Source organism: Bactrocera tryoni, chromosome 2, assembly GCF_016617805.1.
Source record: "Bactrocera tryoni isolate S06 chromosome 2, CSIRO_BtryS06_freeze2, whole genome shotgun sequence".
NCBI classification, from domain to species: domain Eukaryota; kingdom Metazoa; phylum Arthropoda; class Insecta; order Diptera; family Tephritidae; genus Bactrocera; species Bactrocera tryoni.
This window is the reverse complement of record NC_052500.1, coordinates 3,033,155-3,060,637: the sequence shown is the minus strand read 5'-3', so window position 1 is coordinate 3,060,637 and position 27,483 is coordinate 3,033,155. Positions and strand designations below refer to the sequence as shown.

At 41.1% G+C, this 27,483-nt stretch overlaps 6 protein-coding genes across 6 annotated transcripts; 2 read left to right on the top strand and 4 right to left on the bottom strand.

Moving 5' to 3' along the window:
* Nucleotides 1–1,131: 1,131 nt before the first annotated feature.
* LOC120768521 (intraflagellar transport protein 57 homolog) lies at nt 1,132–2,760 on the bottom strand. Its single transcript, XM_040095251.1, has 5 exons — nt 2,418–2,760; nt 2,243–2,347; nt 1,777–2,154; nt 1,441–1,720; nt 1,132–1,378 (listed from the first exon to the last, which is right to left on the bottom strand). The coding sequence occupies exons 1-5, from the start codon at nt 2,721–2,723 to the stop codon at nt 1,206–1,208; spliced, it is 1,242 nt and encodes a 413-aa protein (XP_039951185.1). The 5' UTR covers nt 2,724–2,760; the 3' UTR covers nt 1,132–1,205.
* A 511-nt stretch (nt 2,761–3,271) lies between these two features.
* Nucleotides 3,272–5,700, bottom strand: LOC120769633. The gene is made up of 2 exons (XM_040096738.1): nt 3,555–5,700; nt 3,272–3,468 (listed from the first exon to the last, which is right to left on the bottom strand). Exon 1 carries the CDS (start codon nt 5,530–5,532, stop codon nt 3,559–3,561), a length of 1,974 nt encoding a protein of 657 aa, XP_039952672.1. The 5' UTR covers nt 5,533–5,700; the 3' UTR covers nt 3,272–3,468; nt 3,555–3,558.
* A 2,502-nt stretch (nt 5,701–8,202) lies between these two features.
* LOC120768027 (golgin subfamily A member 5) lies at nt 8,203–10,790 on the bottom strand. Its single transcript, XM_040094501.1, has 2 exons — nt 10,384–10,790; nt 8,203–10,299 (listed from the first exon to the last, which is right to left on the bottom strand). The coding sequence occupies exon 2, from the start codon at nt 10,268–10,270 to the stop codon at nt 8,519–8,521; it is 1,752 nt and encodes a 583-aa protein (XP_039950435.1). The 5' UTR covers nt 10,271–10,299; nt 10,384–10,790; the 3' UTR covers nt 8,203–8,518.
* Nucleotides 10,791–11,093: 303 nt separating this feature from the next.
* On the top strand, nt 11,094–13,289 carry LOC120768026 (involucrin). Its single transcript, XM_040094500.1, has 2 exons — nt 11,094–12,305; nt 12,373–13,289. The coding sequence occupies exons 1-2, from the start codon at nt 11,203–11,205 to the stop codon at nt 13,247–13,249; spliced, it is 1,980 nt and encodes a 659-aa protein (XP_039950434.1). The 5' UTR covers nt 11,094–11,202; the 3' UTR covers nt 13,250–13,289.
* Nucleotides 13,290–13,291: 2 nt separating this feature from the next.
* On the bottom strand, nt 13,292–15,207 carry LOC120768028 (coiled-coil domain-containing protein 47). Its single transcript, XM_040094502.1, has 5 exons — nt 14,789–15,207; nt 14,562–14,719; nt 14,210–14,493; nt 13,769–14,116; nt 13,292–13,699 (listed from the first exon to the last, which is right to left on the bottom strand). The coding sequence occupies exons 1-5, from the start codon at nt 15,205–15,207 to the stop codon at nt 13,460–13,462; spliced, it is 1,449 nt and encodes a 482-aa protein (XP_039950436.1). The 3' UTR covers nt 13,292–13,459.
* A 591-nt stretch (nt 15,208–15,798) lies between these two features.
* Nucleotides 15,799–16,928, top strand: LOC120768087 (rRNA-processing protein FCF1 homolog). Its single transcript, XM_040094624.1, has 2 exons — nt 15,799–15,882; nt 15,942–16,928. Exons 1-2 carry the CDS (start codon nt 15,880–15,882, stop codon nt 16,539–16,541), a joined length of 603 nt encoding a protein of 200 aa, XP_039950558.1. The 5' UTR covers nt 15,799–15,879; the 3' UTR covers nt 16,542–16,928.
* Nucleotides 16,929–27,483: the final 10,555 nt, after the last annotated feature.

Below are 27,483 nucleotides of genomic sequence, written 5' to 3'. Positions count from 1 at the left end.
CTTAGCTAACGAACGAATGGATGGCCAGTAGTCTCCGAGCACCTGGAGAGTCAGGACAAACATTTTCGCCCGACGGGTTCCTGTGAGTGGTGTAAGCCGAAAATGCAGCGTTCGTTAGAGTGATGTACGCGATTAAATTCTGTATGAATCTGCGACAGAGACGTTAGATGTGATCAAGCAGACTTACCCAGATGTTGATTTAGCAAGAAGTAGTCGCTAATGAAAAGCGTAAAGAATGAGCAAATCCAAAGTGAAAACGATGGTCATTGTGTTTTTTGACATCAAAGGCATCGGCCACCATGAATTTTTTCCACCTGGACAAACCGTCAACGCCAAGTTTTACCTGGAAGTCCTCAAGAGACTCAAACGAAGGGTCAATCGGGTCCGAGAAGACTTCGCAGCCGTTTGGAATTTGCGCCACGACAACGCCCCGGCTCACACCGACTTTCTTGTGAACAGCTACCTAGCCAAGGCCGACGTCCCAATGCTTCCGCAGCCGCCCTACAGCCCAGATGTGGCCCCCCAGACTTTTTTGTTTCCTTGCGTGAAAACGTCGATGAAAAGCAAGCAGTTTGGGACGACAGAGGGGATCTCAGAAGTATGCACCTCGACTGTCAAGTTTATTCCGGAGGATGCCTTCCGTGACGCCTTCAATGCTTGGAAATCGCACTGGCAGCGCTGCATCGACGCAAAAGGAGAATATTTTGAAAGTTTTTAAAGAATTGTTACGATTCGTTCAATAAATTTTTTTAAATCGACACAGTCCTATTACTTTCCGGACAAACCCTGTAGACTGGGTTGTTGTTGTTGTTGTAGCGGCCGAAAACATTTCTGAATTAATTCCGAGGCATGGTACCAAGTTAACAGTTCTTGGCCGATTAAAAATTCGGGTCCGTTCCGGTTACTTAGACCCGACCGTCGTGGAAACGGGTGTACGTACATACGTACGTACATACGTACATACAACAACAACATACATATGTATGTATTCTAATGCCAATTTTGCTTGCAATGTAGCCCTAAAACAGGCTTTCTCCACGTAAAAATTTCATAATAATTAAAATAAATTCAAATATACATATATTAGATAAATAAAAATCGTATTTAAATAGTACTTACATATGTTTGTATGTACATATATAAAAAATGTTTTCCAATATATCCAAAATCCAAAATAATAAATAAGTAATATTAAAATTCTCGCTCTAAAAGGTCTTCACTGTTGTTGTCTCATAGCCGGAATCTGTTTCAGTGAAACTCCCTGCCTGACGCATAATGTCCTGATCGATGCCATGCACCAACAGCGCCACCTCCAAATGTAAGTGTGCCGTATCCTCTTTGAGCTTATTTATCGCCTTCTTGATATTAACCACAGAACCTGTGAGAAAGATTTTTTGTTCAATATAAACCTAAAAACAACAATCAAGAGTATATACTCACTGCCATCGGACATGGATTGACCGCGTCGCTCCATTTCACTCTTCTTAATGTCATTCTCTTGTATAACGGAATTCAATTGCGTCATAAGCGCCTCGGTGTCAGTCTGCACTTGCGTTTGTGCATGCTGAACATTGGACAGCTCAATGGAGATTTCCTTGAATTGCCGTATGAATGACTGCAGCTCATTATTCAAATGCTTCTCCCGACTTTCGATCTTCTCCAGACTGAAGGTGAATTCACTGTGCAGCTTTTTCAATTGCGATTGTGTGTCCTCAGAGCACTTGAAGGAAATGCTGACTTTAGCGCACTCACACCTTATGTGAATAAATATGTTACCTCATCTATGCTGGCCTTCAGTGTCTCAATTTGGCTGAAGTGTGTGCGCCAATCGCGTGCATCGGCTTTCACGTAAACCTTCAGTTGCGGCAGCACACGCTCGAACTCCTGCCGCCATTGCTGCTGATCAGTAAAGCGCTCCGTGGCCGCGTTATCGTCAGGCAAATCGATGTTGTGATTGCGATCCGCGCGCCTTGTACGATTTACCCAGTTGAGATTTTTGAAAGCGCCACCACCATTCACTTCCATATCGCTATCATCACTCAGGGCGGCATTTTGTTCATCTTCCAACTTTTCCAATATGATTTCCGCATTATCCTCCAAGTAATCTGTCGCAACCTCATCCTCCTGCGCTATGTGCGGTCGATTGTAGGCTATCTGTTTGTATTAATTAGCAATTGCTTTTAACACTTGCACATATATACAGACATATGTATGTACATATATGGACCCACTTAAAACTAACCTGTGCCACTTTGGTGGCTTGCGTGGCGAGTATATCCAAAACGTTCAAGCAAATGGGACCGGCGCCGCGTATGAGCTTGTTGGTAGCGAAATCCACTGGCACATCCTACACGCGTTCAGTGAGAGTTGAGAATGAAGTTAGAGTCAACACGCTCTTATTACAGCGTCAGCCTTACCATTTCCTCCAGCATTTGCACTATTTTGGCAATCACTGTGTTGGGGTCATCGAATTCCTGCGGCCGATCCATCTCTTTGCCCAGCTTTCGACACAGCCACCAGCAAATCAGCGTAAACATGAAAAACTGTTCGCCTGGATTAAAAGATTTGACAAAGTAGAAACGCGAGAGCGGCTTCATTTTGTATTCATTCAATAGTTGCTTCTCGTAATTCAGCATTTTTAGCTTTTCCAGCAGATCATCCGACTGAAATGTCGTCACTGGCAAGTTATTTGACTCCTGTGAATTAACTTTTTCGCCTTGCATTTTTTTATTTTATTTTACTTTCTTTGGCAATTGCAATATTTTTAATAACCGAAAGGAAACTGAGTTAATGGTAAAAGAAGAGGAAGAATGGTGTGCGTTGTCAAGGTAACGGCTATGCCATAACAAAAGCTTTAGGAACGCGACTCTTGAGTGGATTTAATCTTACATTGTTGTTTTTTTATGTAAAGTATTATAAACATTCAAAAAAAATATAAATTTGTAAGCCATTAGCTTAACAAATATTTTGCCACATTAAATATTACAAATATATTGTTTGTTTAAAAAGAGAAAACCAACACTAGATGGCGCACGTCATAGTTGTTTTGCTCTTAACATAGCAACCTGTTTGTCGTTATAAATAGTATGCCTAGTATGAATCATAGATGTCGCCGCTAACACTTGTAGTGAAAGTGCAAAATAATTATTCGACTTTATTTATTTTCCTATGTGACATATGTACATACATATGTATGTATTTCCACAAATTATTTTATTGGCATCATATATTTACACTTTTATTAAATAATTTTAGTTATACAAACTTATTTGAGTAAAAACTAAGTGTTAAAAAATTAAATAATACATCGACCATTAAGAACTATTATATACGAGTGTTAAATATACAATATACATATACATACATATGCATGTGTAGGTACAAATATTAGCTTCATACATACAAAAAGGGATCCATTTATGAATATTATGGGTGATCAGCTGTTGCACTGTATGTAATCTGAGTAATCTGAAACAAAAGTAAATAAATTCCATAAGCTTAGGTACAATATTCTCCAAATATACATATCTAAATATGTGCATTTACACATTTACCGTTTTATGTGGAATCAGTGACATCGCTTTTGGCCGGTTGCGTGTACGAAAGGTGATCGTAAAAAGGTTGCGCATACGTCTCGGTGTCTGTGCCGTCATCGCCAATTATCTCCTCGTAGATTTTATACGGTCGCTCCGTTGGTAATTCTTCGTAGGTGATGTGATGCGGTTTGTTGCATTTCTCATTGGCATATGTGGCCGCGCCAATATTGTTGCAGTTGCACACGGAGCCGATGCCATTCAAAGGCGTCTCGTAGTCTTCGTTATTGTTTGTGTTGTCATTCAAGGCATTCGCGGTGGGCGGCAGCTGGCGCACCACATCGAAACGCTCCGCGCTCGTAAAACGCCTGCCGATATTACGTTGTGGCCAACCGAAGGAACGATAGTACGACAAGTGGAACACCCTCTGACAATTGATCCACATATAGAGTAAGAGAAATAGTAGCGCCACGCCCACCGGCAGCATAAACACAATTATCAGTGCCTCGGCGCGTTGACTGCGCTTAGTATCCCACGGACCGCCGTAGATTAACTTGTAGGTGGAGGCGTTCACCACACCCGTATTTCGTCCATGAATTTGAATACCCCGCACCATCGTCGGGCCTTGTGTGGTGGTTGCTTCATTCACAGTTGGCGCACTTTCCGTGACATTGTCCGCTGTAGTAGGCACTTCCACCGGCACGCATTGCAAACCGTTCACATTAATTTGGGAAATATATTTGGCGTACTGGAAGACGCGGAACTTGTCGGGGTGTGTGTGCGCAAAGTCGAGCAACCACAGGCAATGCCATGGATTTCGATCGATCTGTATACGCACTTGCTCCCAACTCAAGGCGGCCACGGCCGCTGCATCGTGCAGTGACGTCAGCTCATTGTCGCGCAAATCCAATGACGTCAGCGCCGGTATGGCGGATATCAACGCCGGCATTGAGAGCATCTTCAGTCGATTTCCGCGTAACAGTAAATGGCGCAGCTTTCTCAGTTCACTCAGCCATAACAACGGCAATTGCGTCAACTGATTTTCGCTCAAATCCAGCGTTTCCACGGCCACAATCGACGTGTTGCTGCCGTCGCTGAGAAAATCCACACGAAATGCGTTCAACGCGTTGCCACTCAAGTTGATGTAACGCACGCTGCTTGTTTGTGCGGACTCGAGCAGCGTGAACGATTTCAAGGTGCAGTCGTTGATTGATATATTGCGCAGCAGCTGAGGGTTACTCACCACCACGGTGTCGTCATCGAAGGCGGTGCGTGTGACGACTATTTGACGAAGCGTCTCGGGCAGATGGCCAAATAGGTCGGACGTGATGTATTTCAAATGCATCAGCTGTAGATCTGCGACGCCGGTGCGTTCGAACAGATCGCCGTCCTTGAGCGCCAACAAGGGCTCGTGCGCGATGTAAATGCGCTCCACGACGCGCAACGTATCAAACGCCGAACGCGCTATGTGGCGCAACGTGTTGCGTACGAAGTACAGTTCCCGCAAACGCGGTAGATTCGCGAATGCGTCTGTGCCTATGGTGGCCAATTCATTATTGTGATAGCGCAGAATCTCCACCTCCAACACGCTGTTGTTCGCAGCTGGGCAGCTAAAAGGCTGTAGCGTGTCTGCATGGAAACGTTCCATATAGACTTGCGGCACGGTGCCGCAGTAAGGCAGGTACTCCATGCCGTAAGTGTCGACGTCCAGCGGCGTGTGACAGCCATCGAGCAGCAAACTTTCCAGTGGCCGCAATAGATAAGCGGGCGCGCGGCTGTTTTCACCAGCTGTTTTTGTTTGGCAATCGATTTGCACCACCAAACCAGTGGACTGAGGCGGCTCATCCACCCGGTGCAGCGTGGCTTGTATGAGACACGCGTCACTGTCATTCCAACAGCTCTCAGCATCCACTATGGCGTCGGCAGGTGAAATTCGCACCACACACACAAGCAGCAGTGCCACACTCCATCGGCTCACAGGTGCAACGACACGGCGCATTCGAAGTTTTAGTTTCTATACTGAATTCCGCAAACCCGTTCATCCGCTCCACGGCACGTCAAAAGCAAATTCCAATACCGCACTGACTAAGCAACATGCCGAGCAAACTCACAAAAAACGCTCGCACTAAATTGTGCTCCTTCAGCCGCCCGCTGCTGTGGCTCGCCACTTGCGACGGTGGCTGCTGATTTTAATTTGAATTTTGAAACAAAACATGCAGCCAAAATACAGCACCGCAGCACCCCGACGTCCCCGACGCCGTCAATGCCACAACCCACTACACACTTAATGAGCAATCGCTCCGTGCCGCCGCCGCCAGAGACCGCCTGACCAATACCGTGTACACTCAATCACACTCGTCCGTATATACCAGCGTCTAAGTGATTTTGTATACATTTATGCGACACACACACACACACACACACAGCTGCAGTGGCTGCGTGGAGCGGCGCTACATTTGCGGATTGTCTAATTTTAGCCGTTCCTCTGGCATATTCGTACTATTCGTACTATATTCAAGCAAGCGTGAGCATTTGCTCTACTCTGCGCGTTGACTTTGAGCATTCGCCTCGTTCGGAGCACTGAAATTGCGTCGATGGAAATCCGCAAGTCGAAACGCCGAGCGTCAAAGTCTATAAACACTCGGGCAGCATGGACACGTGCCGATTAATGGCCAATATTTAGTCGCATTTGCATTCTCAAATCAGTGTGGACGATTCCACAAGGCATGGGTACATATGTACGTACCTATGTATGTAGTGTGTACTTAATAATTATGTAGTAAAATTCCAAATGTAATTCGTGAATACCTTTTGAGTGCTCGATTGTTTCGCTTTTACGTTTTTCGAATATAAATTTCGTGCGGTACTTTTTTTAACATTTGCGCTCGCCTATGTGATGTGTAGAAATATTACGAAAAATTCTGAAAACATTACATATGTACATATGCATATGTGTGTGTATGTCAATAAAGAATTGTGTTGACAAACAATTTACGATTTTGTTTTGATTTCGCTCGTCAGTGTTTGCATCGCTCGGTACTGAAATGGAATAAGGTATGCGTTAGGCGATCGCGTTGATTTTGGATCTCATTTTGTGTCGATCAGGGCGCAATATTTTTTAGATGACTTAAATGTAACGCTGATGAATGGATGATACTTAGCGCAAAGAAAAGTAAAACTAAAGTAAAGTACGAGTCTAAACTGCCTTGGTTAGGGGACAGGGGTATTAAATGTAACTTCAGACAAGATAAATGCTTTCATATAACTTTTAGAGAATTTGACGCTTGTGCCACGTTAGTTGCTGCGAATATTTCTCAAAGATTGTAAAGCGAAGCCTCTTTTCTACTAGAAATATAACCGAAGTTTGTTCTTAGCAAATGGTTATCGAATCCCAGATTGCTTACGTTAGTCACTCTACTCTAAGTAACAGGGTTTTTAATAAGGGCGCTACAAAGTAGACACGATGCCATATTTTTTCCCGCTCTTTTGATATTTTTCTTCAGTAAGGTTTGCCGTTTCATCATGGAAACATATACGATCCAGCGCTTTAAGAGCGCTACGTCTAATTTATAGTCGTTGTTTAAAACTCAATGAAGATTTTATCAAACCTTACCGCTGGTGGGGGGAAATGAAAAGACCTTCATTGAGTGAGAAATATTTCATTTATATCAGTCGTCATAATCGTCCTGTCAGCGATTTGAGCGACAATTAAGCGTCTAGTGGAAAAATTTGAATCAACAGGCACAGTACAAAATGTTCCCATGCCAGTGAGACAAAGAAGTGCTCATAGTGTCGAGGAAACTCGTATAACTGCCGCTAGCACATCAATTGAGGAAGACCCAAACCAGTCTCTCACACGTCACGTCGTTCCCAAGCTTTGGGCAATCTGTGACGCCGTTGTGGTGAATCTTGCGAAAAGATCTTGGCCTACATCGTTACAAGATCAAATTGATGCAAGAACTGAAGGAGCTTGATCACCAGAATTGTCGTATGTTCATGAATTGGGCTGAGCAACAATTTGAAAATGTTTCGGATTTTCATCGAAAAATCATCTTCAGTGATGAGACTCATTTCTGGCTGAATGGCTTCGTCAATAAGCAAAATATGCGTTACTGGTCAGGCAGAAGACCCCACGTACTCCATGAGTCACCATTTCATTTATGGGCCGACGGCATCCTCGAGTCGTACTGGGACAGGAAATCGCTGCCGCTCAATTATAACCGAATATTTTTGGCCCGATTTGGATGATATGGACTTGGACAATGTGTGGTTCCAACAGGATGGCGCCAAAAGTCACACAGCGAATATATTGAAAACCAAGTTTAGTGAATGTGTTATCTCACGAAATGGCCTAGTCAATTGTTCGCCTCGGTCATGCGATTTGACGCTTTTAGGCTATTTCCTGTGGGCCTACGTCAAGTCTATGCCAACAAGCCATTGAAGATTGATGAACTTCGTATTCTCCAAACATCCTGAAATTAACATTCTCATAGGAAGGATCGAGTACTTTTTGGGCGAAAAACTCTTAACAATACATCACAGATGGTGCTAACCCCATTTACCTAGCCACCTTATAAATATCTAGCAAATTATAGCCGAGTATATAACAATTTTGCAAATTTTGAACATTTATTAATAATTTACATACAAAAAAGAAAATTTCCTTTGCTTTGTTCTGACTTTACTATAAATTTAAAACAGTATACCTAGGCTAACAAACGAAGCAATTGTTCGCGTTACCAAAACGGTCTCCGGTTCTCCGACGATCGCCAACAACAGGGTGAAGCACATAGTGAAAGACATCAGCGTAGCGCTGTCGATCACTAAATGTTCCAAAAAGCTTTGAACGATCGCCATCAAAAGCTGGACTGCGCTTGCACAAGGAACCCGTTGTAAGCCAAAGCAGCAAGATCGTTTAGAGTTTGGTTAACGGATTGACGCGAAATATTGGAAATGTTGCACTGCTCACCCAACCAGTTGACAACTCACATATTCTCATTCAACAAATTCGGACAACGCACATTGCCGCCGGACATGGAGTAGATGTGCCGCCGCAGCACGCGAATGTGTTTCTGCGACACTTCGAAGTTGTGCACCAGCGTGTTCAGCTGCGTTTGTAACTCGGCAATTAAACTGTCTCGCTCCTGAATTAAGCTGGTCGTTGAGTTTTGACTACGACTCAGCTTCAATTCAAGCTCGAAGACACGTTTCTGCAAGTCACGACGTTGCTTCTCCGTTTGCTCACGCTGGCGCGCCATGGTGCGCTTGCTGGCATTCTGCACACTATCCAATTGCTCCTTGAGCTTCTGCATCTCCTCAGCCAATTTGCGTTTCTCATGTTTCAGCGATGTGTTGTAATTTTTGAAGATTTTCAAGTCACGCTCGGCCGCTTTGAGCCGATTAATAGTCATCACCTTGCGACGTGCCAGCTCATCCATTTTCAATTTCAACTGATTCGCCTCGCCCTGCAGGTTGCGCACGCGCTCTGTGAGCATGTTGTTCTCTTTGTGCACCTTCTCGTACTTGGACTGCTCCTCGCGCACTATTTGCGGCAAGTGCGATACGTCGCGCAACTTGGAGTCGATCTTCTGGCGCAGCTGATCGATGCCAGTGCTGATTTCGGTCTCGAGTTGGTGGTTGTTCGAGTTGAGCTTCTCGATTTCGATTTGCTGGGTTTGCATTATATGCTGCGCCTTGATGCAACGTGTATGGTAGTCCTGTAAGCAGTTTTGCTGCTGTTGAATAATGTTACGAAATTGCGACTGCTCGCACTGAAGGTTCGATATAATCGACTGTAGCTCCTTTAGGTCTGCAGTTTTACTCAGACCGTGTGTCTTCTGATTGTTATCTAATACGTTCTTGAGCACTTTATAGATGTCTTTCAAACCGGCCGCATGTCCGCGTGTGTTGAATTTGTCCACATCGTGTGGCACCTCGTTCTCTTTGTTCTCGGACTTGCGTTTTATGTGGCGTTTCTGTGACATTTGGGCATTTTGTTGTCGCAAGTTTGAGTATTCGGATGTCGACGAGAGTTTGCGTTTCCTACGACCGACCGACACATCCTGTTCCGGCATATTATATTCCGTTTCCAAATTCTCATTTGAGCTGGTGCAACCGGGTGGCAGCATGGTCATGAAACTGCTACCGCGATGGAATATTTGTGTGTACTTGCGCTTCAAGGAAAACTCGGATCCGGTGCTGCTGCTGCTGTCCGAATAAGCGTCCGTGCCTTTGGAGCACTTGCGGTTGGCCACAAAACGGTCGTGCTTCTGCTGCATTTCATTCAATTCAAAATTTATCTTCATGTACTTCTCTTCCAAATCTTTGGTGGTATTGTTGTACTCCTTTAGTTCTTTCTTGTACTTGGATAGTTCAGCTTTCAATTTCGAACCGACCTCACAATGTTTGGATTTTCGCTTAACGGTGGCATGGTATGAGGGCCTCATATCTGTGGAATTGCTCAAATCGCTAGGTGTTGCCTTAATAGCTTGCGCATCGACATTTTGTATGGCATCTTCGAATTGTTCCTCCGACTGATCACTTTTGAAACTTAAATTTTGGTAACTTGAGTTCTTCGAATTGCAATGTAAGCCATCGGATGCGGTTACCATGTCGCCGCCGGAGGCGCACGTTTGCCGTGACAATGTGAAATATGGATGGGAACGTCGCTCCAGACATTCTTCTGATTTCGCACTCAACTTTTGTGTAAACTCCAAATTTTGACTTTTTCGGTCCATTTGCGTCCTTTCTGAAAGGGGTTGGCTTTCTACAAAGAGGCGCAGAAGATGGTTACTGTTACGCTTGTCTGTGCAAATTTCAATTTTTATTTTAAAATTGGGACTCTATTTACCAACAGAAAATTTTTCAAAACTCTTTTCATTCAAAATCCAAAAAATAATTTGATACGACAACAAAGTTTGAAGGATGCGATCAAAATAAAGCGATTGCTTATATTTTGCGTTCAAGTATTTTTACTCCAGGAGCAAATCTACAAATCTATGTACGAATGTGAGCTCATATTCAGCGTTTATCGCAGAGCCGCTTGAAGTACAAAGACCCACCCTAATATGCTGATTAAAATGGTCTGATAACCCGTTAGTTGTTCACTCGTTTTGAAAGTATTCCTCGAAGTGCAAAATAAAGCAAACTATAGAAATGGTATTCAGAGAGGTAGAACCTTTAAGGACCTGGAACTGTCTAAAATCGGTCCCGTTCAGCTCATCTTAAGATTTTAAAAAATATTATCTAGGGATAGTTATAATTGGATCCTGGCATTGTTTCCTGTATGTATTAGATAGCTTATTCACTGGTCCTTACTGAGTTAACAGTTACTGGTTCCAGCCCTATTGTTGTTGCTGTGACGGCAGAGTTCTACCGAGTTGACAGTCCTTGGCCGAATAAAAATCCGGGTCCGTTCCGGTTACGTAGACCCGACTGTCTTGGGAACGTGTGTCCAGCCCTGCTCGGCACCTGTCGAAGCACTTAGATGAGCAGCATTTTCGAAAAATGATATTTAGGTAAGCAAAGAGTGAAACTTCATTATTCGACATAAAGAAAAAAATTAGGAAAAATTAACTCAAAGAAAACACATATAATACAAATTAACATAATTCTTTCTAAATTCTAAGTATTTTCTATTGAAAAGCAGTTGTCAAATTCTAAATAAAAAATGACCAGTGAACAAGATCCCGAGAAAAATTTAGCTTCGGAAAATTTAGATGAAGGAGAGTACGAGTTTATTTATGGCACAGAAGATGGCATCTACTCGCAGAGCGAAACCACGCATATGGGTGAAGAGGCCGAGGAGGCGACCGAAGATATATTCTCTCATCTCGGTGAGTCATCGGATGATCCAGAGCAAAAACGTCGTTACATGGAATACTTGAGCCTAATCAAGGAAATCGAGTGCCAAAATCAAATGGTCGATGATATTAAAGCGCAAATTGTGGAACTTTGCGCCAAGCCTTGTAAGACCAAATGCGAAATGAAGGATATCAAAAGACTACGCGTATGCATGGAGCAGGAGATGATAAAGTTGCGTTGCTTGATGACCAAAGCCATGGAATTGCAAAACTACGGGTCTAGACGACGTTACCATGAGATACCAGTGGCCACAACCATCGATGAAGATAATATGACGCCATATGCGGCGTGTACACAACAGCCGCAAACGACTTGGAAGGGTGGCGAGAGCAGTGAAACGGATAGATGCGCCTCTGCTGAACCCAAGGAATGCAAAGACGAAAAGGCTTTGCGTTGTTTATGCAAAGCGTTGGGCAAGATGAAGATTTGCTGTCCAGAAGACAAGAAACTTATACAAGAAATCGCCGGTGTGTTGATGGGACACAAGAAGAAGAAAAGCGCACCACCCTGTCCTCAACCATGTCCACCTTCGTTACCACCTTGTCGAGGACCATGTCCACCGTTCGCGAAGCCTTCGAGGAAAAGCAAAAAATCCACGCTACCCTGTTCGTCTGATTCTATGCCTGGAGCGGATTCTTTGGAGAGACTCAAGCAGAAAATCACATGTATGCAATCATCGGTTTGCCAATTGAAACAGGAAATATATCGACGGGAGCGCGAGAAGCAGCAAGTGTGTGAGCCGGAGGAAGAAAAAGAAGACGTCTGTTCGGAGGAACCCGATCCCATTCAGTTTTGCTTAAGCAAACGAACTACAAAAGCCGATGAAATGGCCAAACTGAGAGAAAACTATTTGCACTTGTTGGCAGAATTTTCGAAAAAAGATTGCCAACTTAAAGAAATGGAGAAGCGGTAAGTTTCTTAAAAAAATAGTTGCTAATTATGTAATAGTGTCATCATTTAATAATGCCTGTTGCAGCCTCAAAGGATTTTGCGGCAGCTGCAACCACAATAATGGTCAAGGCGAAGGTCAAAACACCGACCAGTCCGAATTAATAGTGCTCAGGCAACGTGTTGCTGACTTGAAGGAAGAGCAAACAGAATTCAAGTGTCTAATGAAGGAACAATCACAGCAACTGGAGGATTATCGCAATAAATACTTAGTGGCGCAACAGAAAGTTGAAGAGCAAAGTGTGACTCTGGACAAATTAAATATGAACAATAAAAGAATAGAGAAGCAAATCAACACGGAAGTAAAAGAAATACGTGCCAAATTCCAGGAGAAACTCAACGAGCTATTACACTTCCCCAAACTGTTGGAAAACGAGCAATTGAAGTTGGCGCAGGCCTGCAAGGAAAAAGAAGATCTCCAGGGAAAGTTGATGCTTATTTGCAAAGAACTAAAGGCACTAAAAGCGCAGACAGAGTCTCCGAAGGACGAAACGGATTGTCGACCACAATTGATGAAATGTCAACTAGAACTGGAGCAATGCAAGGCGCGTCTGGAGGAAATGGAAAGACAACGCGACCTCTTCTGTGAAAAACTCAAGGCCACACAAGATGACCTCGACACATTACGTTCGGAATCGGCCAAAATCATCGCCCGCACTAAGGAACGTGCCGAGGCAATGAAGTGTCAAATGCAGGAGCAAATAGATCGGCTGGAAAAGGAACTGGCGCAGTGTCGTGCCACCGCCTGTCTATCTGTCAGTGATCGTGAAGCCGTTATACGCGAGATGCAAGGGCAACTTAATACACTTTCGTATAGCTTCGATGCGGCGCAGAAGCAAATCAAGACACTACGCAATCACATCGCTTATGTCTCCAATGAAAATTGTTTTCCTGTTAAATGCTGATCACTTAATTTAACATAATTATGCGTAAATGAAATCACGTTCTTGGTATAGCTATGGCTTTATAGACATGCTCAATTACATGTTTATTGCTATATCTTATAGATTTTGGGAGAACATCTCCAGGATACAACGAAAGCCGTAATCAAATTAACAACAAATACTGTTAGATGAAGCGGCCAACATCATTGGACTATTAGTAGCATATTAATCTTATAAAGATTTTACTGCCAAACGCTTCATTTTGGGAGCCTTTTTCTTTGCTTGACGCTTCTGCTCCTTGAGTTCCCAGCGGCGCTGCTTCTCGGGGTCGTCCTCGGCAAGCACGCGTTCTTTCTCTTGTTTGCGCTTGTCTTCACGACGCTGAGCAGCAGCCTCTGCGCGTGCTGCGTGTGTACTCTTCAAGAACTCTTCCTCCACACGCAAGCGATTCTTTTCCGCTTTGTTTTTGCCCTGCAATAGCATAAAGATATGCATTTCTCAATAGAGTATCTCATGATCAATGGTTGTAGTTCATGTTACCTCTTTAGACATGCGGTACACTTTTAAACGTTCCATTAAATAGAAAATAAGTATGAGCAACGGTTTGATCGACTCCATATCTACACCTTTGGGCATGTTAAATCCTGCCATAAGCATACACTTCGTTTCTGGTTGTTTCAAATTATTGGCATCTTCTTGTTGAATGGGACCACTAAATTGATCAGAAATGTGGATATAATCGATGTAGCGCTGATATTTGTTGAGTGCAGTAATGACGCGGGCCTCCAATATTGCTGACGTGGCTTCAGGTATTTCGGAGAGCACACTAAATCCTGCAGGTACTTTGTAGCGATCCTCTGGCTTACTGACTAGACTGCAATATTTGTTCTACATAGAAACGTGGAAAGTGCAATTATTACATATACTTTGTAAAATATATAAATATGCTTGTATATATTTATATTTAATAAAAATACTCACCAAATCAGCGAACTCTTTGAAAACTTTGGTTATGGTTTTCCTTAGACCCACGCAAAATACAAAAGAATCCATTACGCCTCGTGTCATTTCTACTTTTATGTGTACTTGGTCTTGTTGTGGGCGTATCAATCCGGATATTAATGCTACCAAATCTTGACGCTTAATCATTTTAAGCTCAACAAGCATGCCTTCGCAGCAAGTGCGACCGGAGCACCACAAAGTATATAAACTTTCACTTTCCTTCATTAACCCAGGATTTTCGTTTTCTTGCTTTCCATCATCACCTTAAATTAGAGAATATCGCAGTGTTATAAAAAAACATAAAAATTGGATTCTCGACTTGTAAACTTACCGACTAGCACAAAATTGTCATCCAATAGGCCCTTATGTGTGCTGTACCATAACTGTGCCAATCTCGCATTCTTCGTTTTACCAGCAAAGAAATTAGCGAAATAGGCTAACAAACCCGCCAACATAAGCATTTCCATCCAATATGAGTCCCAGTGAGTGCTACAAAACATTCGGAACATACATATAGATATATTTTTAAGTAAGGATACTCAATTAAAAAACTCTTACCGGAAGTGCATCGGAATCTTAGCTACCGTCAATTTGGGTTCAGCGGTTTTTGGATCTACTGGTATGTCTTTGCTTTCACCTGCATCAAAACCTTCAAACTCTTCTTCGTCTTGGAAATGTTCAAATTCGTTGTCATCATCTTCAACAATTCCGTCGTCGTCGTCTGTTTTAAAGTCATCTGACTTGCCAGATACTGTCTCTACAACTTTCGGTTTCTCGGGTATTTGTGCTTGCTGTGCAGATTTCTCATCTCCAATTGGTGGTACCGATGTAGACACGGTCTCCACAAACTCATCGTCCGTGTCGAAGTCATCGAAATCAGCAAAGTCACTATCATCGGCATGAGCAAATACCGAGGTCATACCAGTTAGCACCAGGCAGCCCAGTGCCAAAAGTGTCACCACCTGTCTTACCTGCATATCTCTTCTTTCACTACACTAATAAATAAATTTTACTAATTATTAAGCAACATAACCACTGGTTTTAATAAAAATATTGAGGTTAAATGCAAGTTAAATGGGTAAAGAAAACGACGATACACTCACTCAATTTAATACTCATTTCAGTGAAAAGGGATAGGGTTAAACTACCATTCACAATAGTGTGTGTAGTGATGATATTTTTATTGAGTCTGTTTTATTTTTTATTTTCATTTATTAAACAAGTTCTGTAAATGCGATTGAAATATTTATAATAGCAAATTTACATTAAAATAGAAATTTACTGATTAAATGTCAAATTTCTATGTTACTTTAACGTAATACACAGTACACAATTCATAACAATTCACCTAAAGAGATACTCAACACATAACCTTAGATTTATCTGTAAGATTTGAAAGCATTTAATACCGCAAAAGTTTGAAAAATATAAAAATATGTCTAAAAAGTGCTTATAATGTCGAATTAAGTATCAATAAAATATTTAATAACTACGGGAAAAGAGCGTCTACATTTTATGATAAATTAAAATCTTCTTCAAAAATACGGCAACTATAAAAATGTAAACAATAACAATTTTTACTGTCAGCGAAGTGTCAAGTATACATGTGGGATCCTTTTAACTAAGTTTAATCAATTTATTGAAATAAAATGGTAAATAAATACAATAAATTAAAAAAATGTACAATTACAATAGCTTATATTATTTTCAGGGCAAGCAAAAGAAAACACGTAAAATACAAAAACAACGTACATCAAAACTGAAACGTTTATTAAAGCCTACTGATCAACGGATTAAAGAAGGGATACGGAAGACACGTAAAAAGCCAATAGATCCACACGCTTTGAAAGTGCACAATGTTCAACAACAAAGTTCCGCACTGTTCTTCCAATATAATACACAACTGGGTCCACCATATCACATTATACTCGACACAAATTTCATCAACTTCAGCATTAAAAACAAACTGGATATCATTCAGGGCATGATGGACTGCTTATACGCCAAATGCATCCCCTATATCTCAGATTGTGTTCGTGCCGAGTTAGAAAAGCTAGGAAGTCGTTATAAATTAGCGCTGCGCATAATTTCTGATCCACGCTTTGAACGTTTACCCTGCCTACATAAGGGCACATATGCGGATGACTGTTTAGTAGAGCGAGTTCGCCAACATAAATGCTATATAGTAGCAACCAACGACAAAGATTTGAAAAATCGTATACGCAAAATTCCAGGTGTACCTATTATGTACGTAGCTGCGCACAAATATGCCATAGAACGTATGCCGGAAGCGTACGGTGTAAAAGCGTAATATTTATTAGTTTTTGAGTAGTAGTTAGTTAGGTTAAATTGCAGTGTTATAATTTATAAACTATATGCTGTATGTAATTATCACAATCTGAACATAACTGAATAAGAAAGAAACACACAAAAAACACACTCATGTGCATTTATATTTATGTTTATATGCAGGTATAGACATTTATAAACCATTGTTGAAACTATTTACATACATATATTCCAATATTAACCGGCAATTTTGTCTATTGTTTGAATTAAAGTTTATAAAGGTTTCGATTCACAAAATATTTTTCAGTAAAATCAGCTGTACAAAATCCAATATGGTATGTAGGAAATCCTTTGATAGAATCTATTGAATAAATAAACAAGATGCTTTGTTTTATATTTATATTTTTCATCAAGAATTATGGTTCTAAAATGCTACAAAAATTGATTTTTTTGCTTTTTGAAATATGTTTTTTCATGTCGAGTCTTTATAAAAAGTCGCAAAAAGATCTATTTCCGTAATTTTCGTCTCAATTAGTTTTCCTTAAACACATGAAAAGAAAAGTCTTGTGATACATTTTAATTTTTAATTATTGACAATCAGTAAAATCAAAATGAAATACAATCAATTCTTTTATTATCCATTTATTACAATATACACAAAACATATGTATGTATGCAAACTTATATAATAAATATATAAAATATAAAACATCCATTCAATAAGCTTTCAGGTGCACACATATGATTTTGCGCCTTTGTGTAAGCTACAAATAAAATTTTTCAACTGTCCCACTTCCGGAATATTAAGATTTGATGTTGATTGAAAGAACACCTCGTTTTTCAAACGATCTTCTTTGGTGACTTTTTACTGTTAAATAAAGTCCTTGTGTTCTTGGTCATCTGCCAATTAACCGCAAAAGATGCATACATTTCCTATGCATGTGGGTAAGATTTTTTCCGGGTGCTCACTTGTATCTGAAGATCAGGACTTCTCTCTTACGTAATTGATGAAAATCTGCTATAAATGATAACAGTTATAATTATGTAAGCAGTTGTGCAGTTTTTTATTTAGCATTTTTCAAAAACATTTTTTAGAGTTGTTTGTCCACATTATCCTTTTAAACCTACGATGTGTGAACGGAAGTCTTATCTTCAACGCTGGTGTACCACTTACCTTAATAGTTCTTTATTCAAATTAATATCGATAAGTATTACATATACAAACACAAATACAAATATTCAGTCACCATCAATTAGAAAAATGTATGTTTTATTAAAAGTTTATAAATTAAAGTATTGATTATCTCTCAACTTTCCAGATAAACGAAATTGCTATTATTGTATTTGACTAATACTATAAATAAGTGTTAACACCTTCTATTTTGAGGTGAAAGCTTCATCTATTGATGTAATACTTTGCTTTTTTGTTTATTTTTAAAAGTGATTAATAACCCACGCTTACCTCATATCATTTATGCTTTTCTAATGAAGTCATTACCTTACAAAGATTAAGTAAAATACGCCTATATATGTACATATGTATGTAAGTTGTCCAAATTTACCGCGTCCACGCTGCGCTTTTACATTTTCAGCTACAGAAGTTTCAGTTAATTACACCGTCGAACTTAGTCTCATATTGAATGTACTTCAACATGTGCCGGGTAACCCGAACACCAGAGCACCTGATGAAGTACAATAGACATGGGACATTCGTTGAATTATGAGGAATTAAATCACTTAGTCACTAAGATGTCGGCTGTGAATATGTGCAAATGATCGCCGCAACTTCACTGTTTAATATGTGACGAGACTCTGTTGACTTTGACAGGCACTTCGCGCGCTACTTCAGGTACCTGACTGCCTTAGATTGCAACCCAGCCCCGGTCACTGATTAGCGCGCAAAGTACTTGACTTCACAGTTGAAAGCGTTGATTGCCAAAATGTTAATTACCAAAAAAAAAAAAAATCGTAAATGGAATATGCATCAAAAATGCACCGAAGTCTGCATAGCATTAAACATGCGATCTCACTCACTTGAACTGCAGCTGCAATTGCAGTTGGCAACAGCAGTTGCACTTGGCTGCACGATTACTCAGCGTGACTCCGAATGACTGCATGCACATACATATATATTGGTCATATGTACGTGCTTCAGCTCGTTTATTCGTACCTACCCACTCATCTGCCCATCGCGTAACCGTGGCACAACCTGGTGTCGACCGCAGTTGATCATCCAAAGGAAACGACCTTGTGGTCTCTCCATGAGAAGCTTTAAGGTTAACGATCTGCTGTTCAACTTCGTTAGCGCCCTATGAATGGTCTCTGGATGACTTCATACACATATACACACCAATATGCCCAATTGTATGCATATATTCTCTTTTCACAGCACATTTAATGTATTTCGCCGAGACTTGCTCTCTTTGCTGTCTCACACCAGTTCGCGATTTGTGTGCGAAAACTCAGCAAACAACTACTCACCAGTCGACCAACCAATGCTCGTCACATCCGGCAAAACTACCAGCTGACAGACTGGCAAGCTAATTGGGTATCATTAACTCACATCCACCAGTCGCTCTTTAATAATTATCTTGCTCCCAGCTCTCACATTCAAAGAGCTTACCACAAAATATTTAACTTTTTCATTTGTGTGCGGGTCTCTTTGAGCACCAGTTGTCATCTTCTCACGCTTTGCCATTTTTATAAATGTGTGTGAGAGTTTTTGCAAATTTCGTTCACTAATTTCTGCACGTAATCTACGAAGCTTGGAGTTGGAATTTGCTTCGTTATCAAGATGACTTGCTTCGTGTTCAACCTGATCGACGGATTGAAAAGAATAACAAGAAAAAAATGTAGGTACCGAACTTCGTCTGGAATTTTAAATTAGTCATGCCATTATTTTCACCTATGAGCGCTCTGCACTCACACATAAACAAATGTTTGCGGTATCGGTGTGCGAAAGTACACAGTCACATTAGCACCTCCCCGGCAGCTGTTAGCTGTGGTAAGTTATACTGCTTGCCTCTCTTCAGCGATTCGTATTTGTAAAAGTCATATATGTGTATATGTTTTGCTTCCCTCAACACCTGACTGCCAAGTATTGGCTTGCGTTTGCTGCCCACTATTCCTCTGGCTCCGAGTGCAGAGCACGAAATTATGCAAATGGTCTTTCTTGACTAGCTGGCACCATAAATTACTTGTTGAACGGTCTAGTACACACACACACATATTTTACCATATATGTACATACATATATGTATATATCAAAAACGATGATGTTTGCACGCAGACTTCCCATTTTCAAACATACACACACTATATGTACATACATACCAAAGTACGAAGCTACTGGCAAACCGTTCACACGGGCACTGTCTCATGACATCATCTGGTCGGCATTTCCGTGAACCCGCTACTCGTTCGCTCACTTAACACAGAATTTAACTTCCGCCAATTAACTAACGAAGTTTATCCTGCAGAGTTACCGTGTGTATTTCCCATGCAGGCCGCTCGTCTCTAATACACTTGCAATGCCAGAAGACGTAGCGGCCCTGATATTCTAAATTTGTATTGCTCTCCTCTGTCGCAGATGCCGATCTCGCAGTTGCTGGCCACATAGTTTCCCATTTCTTCACCGACCAGCTGTTCGACCGTACGACCAACCGAAGGAGGAGGTATTGGCCGTCCGGGCTCAAAGCTGTTACTAAGCAATCGATGTCGTTGGTCGTGCTAGCGAACAAATTCGCATATTGCCGCTACGAATCGGTGTGAGTGACAAAAGAAAAAAAAAACCTGAAAAAGAACAAAATTAAAACAGTTTTGAATTTTACTCACAAACACATCGGCATAAAGGCGATCGCTGTCCGCTACGACGTTGCTTGCCGACTGTCGTTGGTGCTGCCTGTTCCGATGAGAGTAGCTTTTTGATTTCAAGCACTGTGTGCTGCAATTATTCATTTATAACCGAGCGCACACACATACATACATATGTCTATATACACGAGGTTGTGCTCTTTCTCCAGAGCGCACAAAGGCAGGAACAAATAAAAAATAAAATAACACGATTTAATGAGTATCTACGAACGACACGTGCCCCACTACACACGCATCTTCGGGATTCACACATATGTATGTGTATGTTTGTTGGTTAAATTTTTTCGTTGGTAATGATTCGGATATAGATACATACATAGGTAGTTGCCGACGCATACATTATAGTAGCGCTTGAGCTTCAATTTCAGCTTTCCGCTCACGTATCTATTTATGTTTGTATTACTTTGTTTAGTTTTTGACTTCTCCTTCTTCGTTCAGCAGAACTTTTTCGTCTTTGTCTTCGTCGTCGTATTCTTTTTCCTTCGGTAAATCGTGTATGTATGTGTTCGTGTTCAGCTGTTTCCGCCGCTACGAAGACGGCACACACCTCATCAACTGCTGGCAGACATTTTTGCACTGTGCCGACTTCAGCGGCTGCCATATTGCTTTTACTTGAAAATTTCGCAAAGTTTCAGATCACGCTTCGCGAGTTGTGTACTCACTACGATCCGCGTGCTTTGCGAATTCCGATTTGCAAATTTTCATTACCCCCCCTCTCGCTACATACGACTACAAGCACATATACTTGTACACTGGCATGCAAATATGTATGTATGTATATACATACATATGTACATATATTAAGTTTTTGTGTATTGTAAAAATTTCGCATTTTTCATTTTGCCAAAAAATTTGTTTTACGCTTGAAAGCGCTCGGCCGATCGGCGACAGCTGTTGGTTGGCTACACACTACCAACCGATCAGCAGTGCCACGATCCTCTAGTTGGAGCCCGAACGACACCAGTCGAAGCCTGGCCACCTCTCCATTTGGCAATCGTCTGTTGAGCAGCTGAAAGCAAGACGGAGAGGAGAGTACTGCGAGCGACCACTAATATGTGAACACGTTCGAAGCTTCAAGACATAAAGGCAAATATGTAAGAAGCAAATTTGTATGAATATGTTTGCTGTTTGAAGCCTTGAATTTCGGCAAATTCTTGGCGGAACGTGTGAGTATCTCAAAGTTTCAATGGCATTGTAAAGAAGTCGTGGTTGCAAATTGAATCGTTGCTTGGTTGTGGTGGCCGCGACACTTCGTGTTACCTCCACGACCAACCGTGAATACGTAAGCAACATTTAGTTAGACACAAAGCCAGGCGCGCAGTGCCGAAAATTGTTGGCTGGTAGGAAGCGAGATGGAACACATTGAATGGTGCTCGTATTTCATTTTCGATTTGATTTGCACTTTTTTCACAAAGTAGTTATTTTGCTGAAATTTGGCTTACGTATTTAGATATGCTTATATATGTGTGTGTGTATATGCATATGTATTGGCGCAGTCGGTGACCTAAGTGAAAACCGAGCCACTTGGTTTGCACATCGGCTGTATGGTTGGAATGACGACAGTTCGCAATTGCGCTGAGTACTATAATGAGTAATTGCCAATATTTTGAATGTCGCGCAAACGTATACCCACAAGTAGATACATACAGGCATATGTACATACATATATGTAGTTTACCCCACAATGCTGACTTCAATACATCCAAGGTTCTTTGGCTTAAGCCGAACGTGCATTGACAAAAAGTGAGGTTCGGAAATGTTTGGCAAACAACAGACGTTAGGTTATTTTATGCAAATGTGAATAGTAGATGTATGTATACATATGATCTCTAAAATATACGTACATAATTAAATTTATGTTCGTACTATCGAAAGGATGAATATGTATGTATGTGCGTTTCGTTTACTTGGGTGGGGCACAAGCGCAATAATCTTTTTAGCTGGAGTTTGCACGACTACCGGCAGGGCGTAGCAAGCACACATACACTTGTACATATGTCTTCAGCAACGAGTATGTGCAATTGTAAAAAGTCGTTGCATGCCGGCAACAATAACGAAGTCATTTATAATGGCGATGATGATGATGATGTTGCAGACGATGATGCATCGGGATGTTCATGGTCTGCATGCAATGGACCCACCGTATTTTACAACAAAAACATTACAAACTGCACACATACACACGCAATCAATGTGACACTCTCTGTCTCTCTTCTTTTCACCCTTTCTCTCTCATGCCAACAGTTTGTCGCTCGCATGAGCTTTTTAAACACGCTGGCTCTTACTCGTGTCCACTGTATATTGTATGCGAAATATATTTTAATGTACAAATAAATGTAAATATGTAAATCATACCAGTCCATATACACATTACAACAAATGAATGGAGTTAGTGTACAAAAAAATATTATAAGTCAAATTAAACGAACTTACCGGTAAAGTGACGAATCAGCAGTGAATGCCACGCATAAGCGCACAAGCTCAAACACATACATATGTACATAAACATATATACATATGTAAATATATCCAAATATATACATATATATGGTATATAAGTGAATTTTTTTGTATGTACATATGTGTGCGTGTGCTCCATGCACACTCCGACACAGCTACAGCTGTTTGCACTCAACTTCGCAAAACTTTCAGACCGGTCACTGTGCCGTTGTCTGCCTCCATTGTCTTCCATCTGGTTCGGTCTTCGGTCTTTGGGCTTGTATTTGCGTTTGCGTTCATATTATATTATGTGCGTGCAAGTATAGGTGGCACTTTGTGCCGCATGGTGAAAAATCAGAGGTAACAGCAAAAGAACAAAAGACTGTTTCTAACGTCAATTTTAAGTACACGGACAGACATGCGGATATACGAATATGCATACAAATAAACAATATATAGTTAAACATTTCAACCTACACTTGAGCGGATAAACTGTGTAATCTTTCTATGCGCTCGAATTTCTCTTCAATAAGTTAAATTTATAATGAGGAGATTTCTCAGTCCAATATGCGTTTTTTAAAACGAAAGCCGACATTCACTCCTTTACCACTTACTCATATACATAGTAAACGTTTATGTGGCACTAACCATTCTAACATTAAGCAAAATATTAAAGTTCTACTCCTTCGGCAGTATTTCGTACTTTAACTCACATATTCGCATGCTCCATTACTCAAGAATTTCGCATTTCGTTCTGTATTGTCGTCACTTATGCCATTCTCTATGGTTCGGTTTCTGCTTTTTTTTTTTTTTTTTTGATTTTGGTGCTGTCTTTCCCTCGAACGACCGCATTCCTAATTCGCATATGCCACCACTTTTCGTATGAAATCACGATCTGTGCACGACTTTTCAAACTTTTTACTGTCTCTTTTAGCAATCTACAATCTAAAATTAATTTTTCAGATACATGTCGTTCAAACATGTGAGTTGCGCTGTCCTCCTCCTGGCCATTTTCTACATAATACTCGCATGATGTCGTTCAGCCGGCACCTCGTCCATCCCTCTGCAATATTCTTCTTCTGGCAAAATATGAGCAATAATATGTCGCTGCACATATGTTCTACATTCCTCTGCATATCTCTATGTGGTCGCACACACGCACATACGTATGCATATAAATAAATGATTTATTGCTCGTATCACACGTACATGTATGTTTATTTACCGACTATTTAGCTGCTTAATCGGATGCGTGTTTATCACCAAAACTTTGCTATTTTACTTTTAAATATGCCGTGCTGCGGCGCTTGTCATTGTGGCACCAGTGTCCACATATTCACTGGTATTTTTTGTGTCAGCTGGGCGGGTGTGTGGATTTTTTAACGCCGGCAACTTATAAACTTGCGTCAGCGCCCATGTAGTCACCACTGAAACCAATACGTAGTACCGGAGCAAGGCTGATATCATATAGATCGACTAGTTATAATCAGTTATCAGGATTTTCTTGACCCATACGTTGTGGAGTGCTCGAAATTTGTATCACTGCTTGCTTACTGATCGGGAAATTTCCACCGTCTTAAGTAATAAAATTCGAAGTTTTCCACCGCTTTTGTTCCACAGCGTGCACTGTAAAGTGCATTACCACGGCCGAAGCTGGGGGCCATCCTCGTTGAATTTCACAATTCCTTTGCTTTTTCCGGTCGAAGTGCACTTCCGATTGAATTGTCTTCACTTTTATATCTTGTTGGCCGTTCCTTCATTGGCTCACGTATACGCGCACCAACACAAGTGTATTTAGCGAGAACACGGACACATTCAGACTGACGTCGCCGCCTATATACACATTAGTCCATACAAAATACATACTTCGCACTACAAACGTACATACATGCAGACAAATATATAATACATGTGCACAAGCACTGAACCGCAGTGCACAATGCCCATTTGTCGTTTGCCGCAATGCCGCCCGTCATATGACGATGACGATGACGATAATAACAGTGCAAACAAGTACACACGGCAACAATGGAAATATTTTCAATATTTAAATAATGCCAAAAAATATCCGATAAGTCTGCGTTTTTTTTTGTTCTTTTTTTAACTCATTTTCGAAACGTATAAACAACGCCCACAGCACTTCCAACTGATCCTTAGCAAATTGTGTGTAGTTTTTGCTATAATGTCACTCCCCTCCATGTCTACCATTTGGAAAATCAGCTGTCTGCCATCGGCGTTTGCACTCGTCGACGACCTTAAATAACTGCTTGGCCATCTGGTGTACTGTTGTGACTGACGACTAACTGAGTAACTGACTAACTCTTGATGTCTCTCCAGTTTGAATGCTTTGGTAAGTGAATTTCTTTCTATGTTTGTGAATACCACTGTGTGCTAATTGACGTCGAGCGACTATTTTTAAGACGAACCGTTCAGACCGGCTGTGTCTGATCAAATGAGTGTTATTCGGTGCCGCTGTTCAATCAAAAGCAACCAGAGCCAGCTATTTGCCATAAAATTTCTTTCGGTTCGCGTTTACAAGTAAGCTTCGTGGTGTCTCTACTTGCACACTGAATGTTAATATGTATAGTAAATATATATGTGTTCATATGTATGTTTCTGTCATTGCTTCGTCTGTGTTTGCGTCCAGAGAGCTAGCTACCCAGTTCTAAATCAAGTGTGTAGATACTGTCAGTGCCAGAGTGTCGGAGACCAAGCGAGTATTTCTCCCACCGTCGTTTGTCAATGCCGGTAATCGCGTACGAATGCGCCGTTTTTTCATATTATTTGCTATATACCTTTTGTATGTACCATTCACATACATACCTACATGGGCACACACATTTTTTCACTCATTTGGTTGCCGCTTGTAACGAGAATGTTGGCGAAACCCGTCGCACGTCTCCTGTCTGGCAGATACTTCTTGTTGGACAACAAATGCCATCGGCATTGCCACTGCCACTGTTAACGCCGCTGCTTCTGTCTACTTCTGCGACTGCGACTCCATTGCAGCCACTAAGTCATCGTCGTCGTCATCGTCATCGCCACCATAACCATAACCACCACGACCGTTGTTATGACCATATTCTTGGGGTATTTAAGTTTGCTCTTTCTGATTCTGTTGCTCTTGCTCCTGCTCTTGCGGCCGCTTTGTTTGTAAATGGTAGTGAGCAAGCGCCGAAACCCGATTATGCACGAATGTTTACATGCGTATGGCGAATGCGAGGTTTTCTCACTTGCAACGGTTGCACATGCACGTCTGTGTTTTAAGTGCAATTCTAGTGAGGGGGAGTCACAAAGTTTCGATAACTCAAGGAAGTTGACGTTGGTGCCGGCTCTATGGCATGAGAGGATCCCAACCAAAATCATCAGCTGATCTAAATAAGCAGAGCTTAAAGGTCTGTGTGGTGTAAAAAGATATTACAATTAATTATAATTACTAAATAATTAATTGTTAATTACGTATACATAGAAGCACAGCAAGTACTTAAAGAACCGAGCATAAGAACGTGAAAAGTACGTAAAATATTGGTATAGACAAAACGTAAAATTATTATTAATTCGACAGGCGAATTGGCGAACTGTTATCATTCCCCAACTGGCTAATCATTGCTTTCTCCATTCTCAATATTTCAAAAACCACTACCAAAATTTTGTATCTTACCTGTATAACTATACGTACATACATACATACACATATGTATATTTCGATATTGTATGTAAGTTTGAGATATGAAATATTATTTCAACTGCTTCTATAGAGTACTTTTAGGTCTACCATATACATTTGGTCAGTTTTAGAGATCATTAAGGTAATCTTAAGACAACTTGAGTCACAGAGTAATGAGATTATATAGACGTTGACAAATTCAAATATCACTTTATGAACTTCGCTATTTCATGAGATAGAAATTTGTATCTTAAAAAATATTCATGATACAGGGTTTATCCGGAGAGGACATAGGACTGAGTCGATTTAAAAAATATCAAATTTCGTTGATGCAGCGCTGCCAGCGCGATTTCCAAGCATTGGAGGCGTCACAGAAGGCATTCTCCGGAAAAGCCTTTAGTTTCGTCTTGCCTTTCATCGGTCATTTGGAAACAAAAAAGGCCGGGGGGTAACATCTGGGCTGTAAAGCGTTGCGGAAGCATTGGGATGCCGGCCTTAGTTAGGTAGCTGTTCACAAGAAAGGCGGTATGAGCCGAGGCGTTGTCGTGGTTCAACTTCCAATCGACTGCGATGTCTTGTCGAACCCGAGTGACCCCTCATTTGAGTCTCTTGAGGACTTCCACATAAAACTTGGCGTTGGCGGTTTGTCCAGGAAGAACAAATTTATGGTGGACGATGCCTTTGATGTCACTTCTGACTTTAATGTCTCACTTTTACTCGGAGACAACTAACCTGCCGTTCGTTCGTCAGCTAGGAACGCCCTCTACCGAATCCAGTTGGTGCGCGCAAGCTCCGAAGTACAGTTGCGGCGGAAGAAAATCGGTCCTATTACTTTTCAGATAAACCCTGTACATTCCTACCAATATGTATAAATATGTATATATTTAATATCTGATAAAATTATTTTATCAGGAAATCGCAATTTGAGTAAAATTAAAAATGCAATTAGTTTATTTACTTTGTAAAAATATTTATCATCATACTT

Bases quoted from the DNA above. Each gene is read 5' to 3' on its own strand.
- LOC120769633 (XM_040096738.1), bottom strand. From the start codon at position 5,532: ATGCGCCGTGTCGTTGCACCTGTGAGCCGATGGAGTGTGGCACTGCTG.
- LOC120768028 (XM_040094502.1), bottom strand. From the start codon at position 15,207: ATGCAGGTAAGACAGGTGGTGACACTTTTGGCACTGGGCTGCCTGGTG. The intron at 14,720-14,788 runs GTAAGAGTTTTT...AATGTTTTGTAG, and splicing joins AAGATTCCGATGCACTTCCG to CACTCACTGGGACTCATATT. The intron at 13,700-13,768 runs GTAACATGAACT...ATGCTATTGCAG, and splicing joins TGTACCGCATGTCTAAAGAG to GGCAAAAACAAAGCGGAAAA.
- LOC120768026 (XM_040094500.1), top strand. From the start codon at position 11,203: ATGACCAGTGAACAAGATCCCGAGAAAAATTTAGCTTCGGAAAATTTA. The intron at 12,306-12,372 runs GTAAGTTTCTTA...TGCCTGTTGCAG, and splicing joins CTTAAAGAAATGGAGAAGCG to CCTCAAAGGATTTTGCGGCA.
- LOC120768027 (XM_040094501.1), bottom strand. From the start codon at position 10,270: ATGGACCGAAAAAGTCAAAATTTGGAGTTTACACAAAAGTTGAGTGCG.
- LOC120768521 (XM_040095251.1), bottom strand. From the start codon at position 2,723: ATGCAAGGCGAAAAAGTTAATTCACAGGAGTCAAATAACTTGCCAGTG. The intron at 2,348-2,417 runs GTAAGGCTGACG...GAACGCGTGTAG, and splicing joins TGCAAATGCTGGAGGAAATG to GATGTGCCAGTGGATTTCGC. The intron at 1,721-1,776 runs GTAACATATTTA...ATTTCCTTCAAG, and splicing joins TGAAGGCCAGCATAGATGAG to TGCTCTGAGGACACACAATC.